General features: G+C 42.0%; 1 protein-coding gene across 5 annotated transcripts in view; it reads right to left on the bottom strand.

Annotated features, from left to right (window-relative positions):
* The window catches only part of PPP1R13B (protein phosphatase 1 regulatory subunit 13B), a 112,568-nt gene that overhangs the window by 72,660 nt on the left and 29,351 nt on the right, over positions 1 to 10,557 (bottom strand). For 2 of the 5 annotated variants that reach the window (XM_037730253.1, XM_037730250.1), the window contains exon 1: positions 1,463 to 1,691. The exons of the other annotated variants lie outside the window; for them this stretch is intronic. In XM_037730253.1, the coding sequence (XP_037586181.1) occupies positions 1,463 to 1,474 (12 nt within the window). In that variant the 5' untranslated portion in view covers positions 1,475 to 1,691. Of the gene's footprint in view, positions 1 to 1,462; positions 1,692 to 10,557 lie in introns of those variants that run through there. 5 annotated transcript variants of the gene reach the window in all.

The raw sequence follows: 10,557 nt of genomic DNA on the forward strand, positions 1-10,557 counted from the left end.
AAAAAAAAAAAAAAGAAAAAACTAAAATGTCCATTAACTAATGGATAAATATAGAATAGCATACAATGGAATATTATTCAGCAATAAAAGTAACAAAATATTGACACATGCTACCACATGGACGAACTTTCAAAATACTAAGTGAAAGAGGCCAGACACAAAGACTACATGTTATATGATTTCATTTATGTGGAATACCCATGGAAGTCAAATCCATAGAGAAAGAAAGATGTGTGGTTGCTTAGGACAGCGGATGCAAATGAGGAATGACTGCAAATAGGCACAAACTTTGTTTTGGGATGACAGAAATGTTCTGAAATTAGAACGTGGTAATAATGGTTGTACAACTATGCAAATTTACTAAAGATCATTGAATGCTCACTTAAAATAGGTAAGCTTTATGGCACATAAATTATACCACAATGAAGCTGTTTTTTTAAAGTAGGATATATAAAACTTCTAGAGAAGGAAATAAGAAACTTGACTTATATGGTACAAAAAACCCTGGAATAAGAAACTCAAGTTCTATCCTTAGCTACACCACTGACTGCTGCAACTGGCTGGGAAGCTGCTCCCTGGTCTATCCCGGGGACTTGGTTTCTGGGCAGGAACTCAGTAGATAATATGAATCACCTATTTGCAGGAAAATGGCTCTCAGACTTTTCTGGCCCAACCCATTCAGTTAAGTATGAGATCCCCCCGCTCACCTATACCATCTACTTCTACTTTCTAGTGGAAAAGGAGTTCAGGGATAACAAAAAATAACTGAAGAGAAATAAGGTAATAAAAGCTTTATCAAATTTTAGTTATCTGCAGTTACTCACTTGGTAGATTATGAGTAAATAGCTCATAAAAGCCATAGAAAGGATTAGTTTGGCATGGGGGTAGATGAACACCAGGAAGACCCCTTTAGCTTTCCAGTGGGCCATGCACCCCAATATGAGAATTGATGTAAGGTCACTTCTGGCCCTGACTGCAACTCAGTTCACCAATTTAAAATCTCAGAAACATTGGAGTTATAAGGAAAACTAAGTCTAAGCCATCACCTTAAATGCTTCATCCCACTTTGCTGAATCAGCCTCTCAAAGATTGAAAAACACACACCTGGGAGTCGCTGCCATCTACACAGAGAAAGGAGCATAAAACAAAGGGTTGGCTCAACACCCTTCTCTCTCATACTCCACAACAACCCATTAGCGACACTGTCAACACCGTAACCAGAATCTGACAACTAGTCTCTGGCTACTACCCAAGCCCGAGCCACCACCACCTCTCGGAAAGGACATCTGCAAAAGCAACCTCATTGGTCTGTTTCCACTCTCTCCCTTCAGATATATCACTTCATTCAAAACCTCCCCGTGGCTTCCTCTCTGAGAATAAATTTCAAAGTCCTAACTACTGTCTAAGAGGCCCTGCAAGACCTGCAACACACACATGCATACCACTCTGATCTCATGCTTACCAGACTCTTCATCCCTTCTCCCTCCCAGAACAGGGCAAGCCAACTCCTGCCTCAGGGGCTCTGCACTTCCTATTCTCTGCCTAGACCACTCCACTCAGATACTGACCTGTATTACACTCTTCTTTTAGGCCTCTGCTCGAATGGCACCTTAGCAAGGAAGCTTTTCCTAACCCATCTATCTAAAACAGCACTACTCCATCACTGTCCTCCTACCCCGCGCTTCATTTTCTTCTGCTCAGCACTCAACCAACACCTGATCTATGTTCTATATTTGTCTATCTTCTGTCTGTCACTAGAACACATAAGCTTCTTGAGAGCAGAGTTTCAGTTAATTAACTGCTCTATCAGTAGTGCCTGAAGCAGTACCTGGCACTATAAGAGGCACTCAACTTTAACTCCCCCAATTATACACAAAATGGGTTTTTATAGTAGGTTTCTTAAATCATGACAGGTAGGTGTTTGCCTCTTTTCTCATCTTCAAGGTCTCTGTAGAAAAACAGCCAATATTATACCCTTTCATCACCAAATTAGTCCACATCAAAGAGAAGAAAAATATTCTTAAAAAAATGTTAGTGTGAGGCCGAGTACAGTGGCTTACGCCTGTAATCCCAGCACTTTGGGAGACCAAGATGGGCGGATTGTTTAAGGTCAGGAGTTCGAGACCAGCCTGGCCAACATGGTTAAACCTCATCTCTACTAAAAATACAAAAAAGGTTAGCTGGGCATGGTGGCCCATGCCTGTAATCCCAGCTACCTGGAGGCTGAGATAGCAGAATCCCTTGAACCCAGGAGGCAGAGGTTGCAGTGACCCCAGATCATGCCACTGCATGCTAGCCTGGGCATCAGAATGAGACTCCATCTCAAAAAAAAAAAAAAAAATGTTAGTGTGCAAGTCAGGAGCCTTGAACATAAGTATGTGGTATTTGGCAGATTTCACTCAAATCTAGAAATAAGATGGATATCCCTTGCTCTAAAGCAAGGGTGTCTAATCTTTGGGCTTCCCTGGGCCACACTGGAAGAATTGTCTTGGGTCACACATAAAATACACTAATGGCAGCTGATGAGCCAGTAAAAAAAATCTCATAATGTTTTAAGAAAGTTTACTAATTTGTGTTGGGCTGCATTCAAAGCCATCCTGGGACTCCTGTGGCCCCCAGGCCATGGGCTGGACAAGCTTGAGGTAAAGCCTTTCTTCTTTCCACAAGGTGGCACTGCAGGGTAACGGGGTGAGTTCAACACCACCCCTTCCCCTGATGCAAATTTTGGGGATAAAGAATTAACTCCAAGGAAAATAAAGGTATAGTTTAGTAAGAATATATTAAGTTCAATTTCCATAATCAGAACTTGTATTATTTTGGAAAAAACATAAAATTAACTTTAGAGCAATGAAAAATTTTTTCTAAATGAGAAATCTGTAGAAGTACATATTTAACCCTCTTAAAAAGGTGAACATAGATATATACACATTTAAATTTTTTTTTGTTTTTTTAGAGACAGGATCTTGCTCTGCTGCCCAGCCTGGGGTGCAGCAGCGCCAATCCTAGCTCATTACAGCCTCGAACTCCTAGATTCAAGTGATCCTCCCCTGCCTCAGCCTCTCAAGTAGCTGGGACACAAAAAAAGCACCACTGCAATTTTTTTATTTTTAGTAGAGATGAGGTCTTGCTATGTTGCCCAGGCTGGTCTCTAACTCCTGGGCTCAATTACCCTCCGGCCTCAGCATCCCAAAGTGCTGGGATTACAGGCATGAGCCACCATGCCTGGCCTAGATATATTTAAATATCTGAGTAGCATCTACTCAAAGTTAAATAGCCACTACAATAGATTCTCAATAACCACATCAATTCTGTTTAGTTCTAATCACTGTTTTACTTGCTTTAATAATTTCACATTTTAAATTATATTATACAGTATTCCTGGGTTCTATTTACATTATTTACTTAGTACAGTCCCTTCAGTATTTAAAACCATAATGCATTTTGAGGGATCCTGTCTTAAACCTTGTAGAAATGAAACATTTATAAAGCTTTTCAAAATGCCAAGACGTGTCATGACTACAGGATGTAGAGGTGATACAGCAGACCAAATTTATTCTATCGACTAAAAGTTAAAGAATACTCTAAAATAGGCTGGGTGTGGTGGCTCATGTCTATATTCCAGCACTTTGGGAGGTTGAGGTGGGCAGGCTGCTTGAACTCAGGAGTTTGAGATCTGCCTGGGCAACATGTCAAAACTCTATCTCTACAAAAAGCACAAAAAATTAACCAGGCATGTTAGTATATGCCACTAGTCCCAGCTACTTGGGGGGCTGAGGCAGGGAGGATCACTTGAGCCCAGGAGATCAAGGCTAGAGTGAGCTATGATCACACCACTGGACTTCAGCCTGGGCAACAAAGTGAAGCTCTATAATTTTTAAAAGGCCAGGCATGGTGGCTCTTGCCTGTAATTGGGGGGCTGAGGCAGGGAGGATCACTTGAGCCCAGGAGATCAAGGCTACAGTGAGCTATGATCACACCACTGGACTTCAGCCTGGGCAACAAAGTGAAGCTCTATAATTTTTAAAAAGCCAGGCATGGTGGCTCTTGCCTGTAATTGGGAGGCTGAGGCAGGTGGATCACAGGGTCAGGAGTTTGAGACCAGCCTGGCCAACATGGTGAAACCCTTTCTCTACCAAAAATACAAAAATTAGCCAGGCATGGTGGCACATGTCTGTAATCCCAGCTACTTGGAAGGCTGAGGCAGGAGAATCACTTGAACCCAAAAGGCAAGAGGTTGCGGTGAGTCAAGATCGTGCCACTGCACTCCAGCCTGGGTGACAGAGCAAGACTCCATCTCAATAATAATGATAATGATAATAATAATAAATAAAAATTTAAAAATACTCTAGAATAAAGAACAGTATTGGCTGGGCACGGTGGCTCATGCCCGTAATCCTAGTACTCTGGGAGGTCGAGGTGGGTGAATCATGAGATCAAGAGATAGAGACCATCCTGGTCAACACGGTGAAACCCTGTCTCTATTAAGCACACAAAAATTAGCTGGGCATGGTGGCATGCACCTGTAGTCCCAGCTACTTGGGAGGCCGAGGCAGAAGAATCACCTGAACCCGGGAGGCAGAGGTTGCAGTGAACCGAGATCACACCACTGCACTCTAGCCTGGAGACAGACTCCATTTCAAAAAAAAAAGAACAGTATCAATTCTGACACCACTGTTCATCAATGTTGAAAACTGCTGCTTGAGGCTAGGCGGTAGCTCTGACTATAATCCCAGCACTTTGGGAGGCCAAGGCAGGTGGATCACGAGGTGAGGAGTTCAACACCAGCCTGGATGACATGGTAAAACCCCGTCTCTACTAAAAATACAAAAATTAGCAGGCCGTGGTAATGCACACCTGCGGTCCCAGCTACTCAGGAGGCGGAGGCAGGAAAATCGCTTGAACCCAGGAGGCGGAGATTGCAGTGAGCCAAGATCTTGAAACTGCACACTCCAGCCTAGGTGACAGAGCAAGACTCCATTTCAAAAGAAAAGAAAAGAAAATTATTGCTTGAGGCTGGGTGCAGTGGCTTGTGCCCATAATCCCAGCACTTTGGGAGGCCAAGGCAGGTGGATCACTGGAAGTCAGGAATTTGAGACCAGCCTCACCAACATGGTGAAGCCCCATCGCTACTAAAAATAAAAAATAAAAAAATTAGCCAGGTGTGGCAATGCATGCCTGTAATTCCAGCTACTCAGGAGGCTGAGGAAGGAGAATAACTTGAACTCGGGAGGCAGAGGTTGCAGTGAGGTGAGATTATGCCACTGCATTCCAGCCTGGGAAAAAGAGCAAGACTCCTCAAAAAAAGACAAAATTACTGCTTGAAGTAATGGTTGCTTTACTAATGCTGATCACGTGAATATTATGGAAGCAGAACACACACTGAATTTCACACCACAGACTGTGACCTGTTAGTGGGCTGTAAAATCAATTAGTGCCTCAGGACCAGTTCTGTTTTTTAATGAATGACAACAGAACAATATGTAACAGTATTAACATAATGAAAAGACAAGCCACAGACTTGGATAAAATATCTGCAAAGCACATATTTGATAAAGGACTTGGCTGGGCGAGGTGGCTTGTGCCTGTAATCCCAGCACTTTGGAAGGCCAAGGTTGACAGATCACTTGAACCCAAGAGTTGGACAACAGCCTGGACAACACAGTGAAATCCATCTCCACAAACAAACAAACAAACAAAAATTAGCCAGGAGTGTCAGTGCAAGCCCATAGTTCCAGCTACCTAGGAGGCTGAGGTAGGAGGACTGCTTGAGCCCAGGAGGGTGAGACTGCAGTGAGCTATGATTGTGCCAGTGCACTCCAGCCTGGCATCAAAGTGACACCCCGTCTCTAAATAAATACATACATAAAGGACTTGTATCCTAAATACACAAAGAACTCTTGAAACTCAGTAATAATAAAATATATTAATGTTTTTGTTTGTGTTTTTGAGACAGTTTCACTCTGTTGCCCAATGTGGAGTGCAGTGGCACAACCTCAGCTCACTGCAACCTCTGCCTCCCGGGTTCAAGTGATTCTCGTGCCTCAGCCTCCCGAGTAGCATGGTTGCCCACCCAACAGGCCCAGCTAATTTTTGTATCACTAGTACAGACAGGGTTTCACCATAATGTCTAGGCTCATCTCAAACTCCTAACTTCGAATGGTCCACCCACCTCGGCCTCCCAAAGTGCTGAGATTATAGGTGTGAGCTATAGCATCTGGCCAAAACAACCTGATTTTAAAAACGGGCCAATGATCTTAACAGACACCTCACCAAAGATGACATACAAAAGGCAAAATACACATATGAAAAAATGTTCAATATCATAGGTCATTAGGGAATTGCAAATTATTAATAAAACAACAATGAAATACTACTGCACACCTATTAGAATGGCCCAAATCCAAAGCACTGACAACACCTAATGCTGATGAGGTTATGGAGCAAAAGGAAGCTGCTGTTGGGAACACAAAATGATACAGCCACATTGGAAGACCGTTTGGTGGCTTCTTAAAAACCTAAGCATACTTTTACCATGAGATCCGGCAATCCTACTGCTTGGTCTTCACCCAAAGGAGTTGAAAACATGTCCAACAAAAACCTGCACATGAATTATGGCAGCTTTGTTCACAATCGCCAAAACTTGGAAGCAACCAAGATGTCCTTCAGTAGATGAATGCATACACAAACTATGGTACATAATACTGCTGGAATTTTATTCAGCAATATAAAAGAAATAATGCACAAATCCAAAAGAGAGTTAAAAAAGGAAGAAATTAGCTATTAAGCCACAAAGACATGAGGGAACTGTATTAAATGCACATTGCTAAGTGAAAGAAACCAGCATAAAAAGGCTATCTACTGTATGCTAGGTACAGTATGTAGAGTATGCTATGTATACTGTATACAAAGATTCTGGAAAAGAAAAGCACCCTTGCACTCCAGCCTGGGTGACTACTAGAGGGAAACTCCTCCTCAAAAACAAACAAAAAGATACATGTCATTATACATTTATCCAAACCTATAAAACTATAAAACAGAAAGTGTAAACTCCTATGTAAACTATGAATTTTAGTCAACAAAAATGTATCAATTAAAGTCAAAGATGGTACTGGGAATGAATGAATGAATGAATGAATGAATGAACGAACGAACGAACGAATCAATCCATCAATCAATCAATCTTGGTCCATCGATTATAAGAAAGAACCACACTAATGTATGATGTTAATAATAGGGAACTGGGAGAAGGGAGCAGGTGACAGTGGTGGTATATGGGACACTACTTCCTGCTGCATCTTTCTGTATATCTAAAACTGCTCTAAAAAATAAGACAGTACACTGCCCATGGAAAGGGTGTGATATGGTTTGGCTGTGCCCCACCCAAAAGCTCATCTTGAATTGTAATCCCCTTGGGTCAAGGGCAGGACCAGGTGGAGGTAATTGGATCATAGGATTTCCCCCATTTTGTTCTCATGTTAACATTTGAGTCTCATGAGATCTGATGGTTTTGTAAGTGTCTGGCATTTCCCCTGCTGACACTCATTCTCTCTTCTGTCGCCCTGTGAAGAGGTGCCTTCTCCCATGACTGTAAGTTTCCTGAGGCCTCCCAGCCATGCAGAACTGTGAGTCAATTTAACCTTTCCTTTATAAATTACCCACTCAGATAGTTCTTTGTAGCAGGTGAGAAAAGAGTAACATAGGATGTTTTCTCCTGCGATTTTGACATCTATAGATACGTATGTGAGAATATATGTAAGAATTGAGTCACCTTGTGGGTTCATGGTCAGAAAAGTTTGAAGGATACTATTCTGAGGGCCTCATGAAAACTACCAAGACTTCCATAAAAACTAAATGAAACTCCCTAGGGAGTTTCCCTAATGCACTAGGGAAAAAAACATTTCCATTATCATTTATTGGTGCTTATTATTAGGCACAATGGTATGGACTTTATACATTCTCAATTGTCAAACTATCTTTGTGATAAAGTTACTACTCTTCACTTTACAGGTTAGGAAAAAGACAGTCAGAGAGGTTAAATAATTTGTCCCAGTCGGGTGAGATGGCTCACACCTGTAATTCAAGCACTTTGGGAGGCTGAGGCAGATGGATCACCTGAGGTCAGGAGTTCGAGACCAGCCTGGCCAACACAGTGAAACCCCATCTCTACTGAAAATACAAAAATTAGGCAGGGCCAGGCACAGTGCCTCACACCTGTAATCCCAGCACTTTGGGAGGCCGACGTGGGTGGATCAGGAAGTCAGGAGATCGAGACCATCCTGGCTAACACGGTGAAACCCTGGTCCCTAGTAAACACACAAAAATTAGCCAGGTGTGGTGGTGCGTGCCTGTAGTGCCAGCTACTCAGGAGGCTGAGGCGGGAGAATCACTTGAACCCGGGAGGCAGAGGTGGCAGTGAGCCGAGATCATGCCACTGCACTCCAGTCTGGGCAACAGAGTGAGACTTTGCCTCAAAAATAAATACATTAATTAATAATTTGTTCCAAGTCCACTGTACTAATAAATGCCAGAGTCAGGATTTAACCCTGGCCTGTGTGACTCCAAAGTGACTCCAAAGCTTAAGATTTAAACCACTACTCTAAAATCCTTCAAAATAAAAAAGAAAAGGCAGTAAAAGTTTTAACGGGATGGGCCCAGTGGCTCACACTTGTAATCCCAAGACTTCAGGAGGCTGAGGCAAAAGGATCGCTTGAGGCTAGGAATTAATGGATGAGCCTCAGAAATTTGATGAAACCACATCACTATTTAAAAAAATAATAATAATGGCAGGTGCAGTGGCTCACACCTGTAATACCAACATTTTGGGAGGCTGAGGTGGGAGGACTGCTTGAGGCCAGGAATTTGAGACCAGCCTGAGCAACACAGGGAGCTACTTGGGAGTGTGAGGTAGAAGGATCCCTTGAGTCCAGGAGTTAAAGATTACAGTGACATATGAGTAACTCCAGCCTGGGCAACACAGTGAGACCCTGTCTCAAAAAAAAGTTTTAACAAATATCTCCTCAATTATAACATACCCCCCATTATTTAATAACTTTTCAATTTACCATGTTTTAAACATAAATGCTTGATAAAACTATCAAACGCAAAGTGAGAACTTTTTTCTTCTAATCATTACACAGGGGAACCAGAAGAATCATGGCATTTTTTAAAATAATTAATCAACTGTGAAGATTATTTGACTGAAACTATACAAATGTTCTAGTCACATTTTCTTGACCTTTCAAAAATTTAAATTAGGTGTACTAACAATTCTCAGAATAAGACTTCCTCTTTCTACATATTGCTTTGTACAATTTAAGAAAATATATTCCTACACGTTTGCTAAAACCATCTGATACAGTTTGGCAAATCTCAGGTTGAACTATAATCCCCAGTGGTAGAGGAGGGACGTGGTGGGAGGTGACTGGGTCATGGGGGTGGATTTCCCTCTTGCTGTTCTTGTGATAATGAATTCTCATGAGATCTGGTTGTTTAAAAGTGTGTAGCACTTCCCTTCCCTCGCTGTCTCCTGCCGCCATGTGAAGATGTGTTTGCTTCCCCTTCACCCTTGCACTATGATTGTAAGTTTCCTGAGGCCTCCCTAACCATGCCTCCTGTACAGCCTGTGGAACTGTGAATCAACTAAACCTCTTTTCTTTATAAATTACCCAGTTGCGGGTAGTTATTTATAGCGATGTGAAAATGGCCTAATATACCACCCTAGTTATATGTCTAAAAGAATTTAAAATGTATATTTACATAAAATTTGCAAACAAATATTTATAGTAGTATTACTCATAATAGCCAAAAAGTAGAAACAACTCATACTGATGAATGGCTAAACAAAATGTGGCACACCCATACACAGGAATATTATTTGGCCATAAAAAGGAATGAAATGAATGCTAAACATGGATGAATCTTAACATGCCAAGTTGAAAGAAGCCAGATACAAAAGATTACGTATTACATGATTCCATTTATATAAAATGTCCAAAACAGGCAAATTCACAGAGAGATAAAGTAGATTAGTCATTGCCAGGAGCTGGGGGGAGGGAGAGAGAGAGTGTTACTGAAAAATGGGTACAGGATTCCTTTTCAGGAAAAAAATATAAAATTAGATAGTGGTGATGGTTGCACAACTTGTGAATATACTAAGAACCACTGAATTGTATATTTTTAAAGGGTGAAAATTATTGCACGTGAATTATGTACCAATAAAGCTGTTATTTAAAACACACACACACACACACACACACACACACACACACACACACACACAGGCCAGACGAAGTGGCTCACACTTGTAATCCCAGCACTTCGGGAGGCCGAGGCAGGCGGATCACAAGGTCAGGAGTTAGAGACCAGCACCTGGCCAACATAGTGAAACCCCATCTCTACTAAAGATACAAAAAATTAGCTGGGCTTGGTGGTACATGCCTATAATCCCAGCTACTCGGGAGGCTGAGGCAGGAGAATCGCCTGAACCCAGGAGGCAGAGGTTGCAGTAAGCCGAGATTGTACCATTGCACTCCAACCAAGGTTACAGGGCGAGACTCA

The sequence above is a fragment of the Cebus imitator genome, unplaced genomic scaffold, assembly GCF_001604975.1.
Source record: "Cebus imitator isolate Cc_AM_T3 unplaced genomic scaffold, Cebus_imitator-1.0 Scaffold338, whole genome shotgun sequence".
NCBI lineage: Eukaryota > Metazoa > Chordata > Mammalia > Primates > Cebidae > Cebus > Cebus imitator.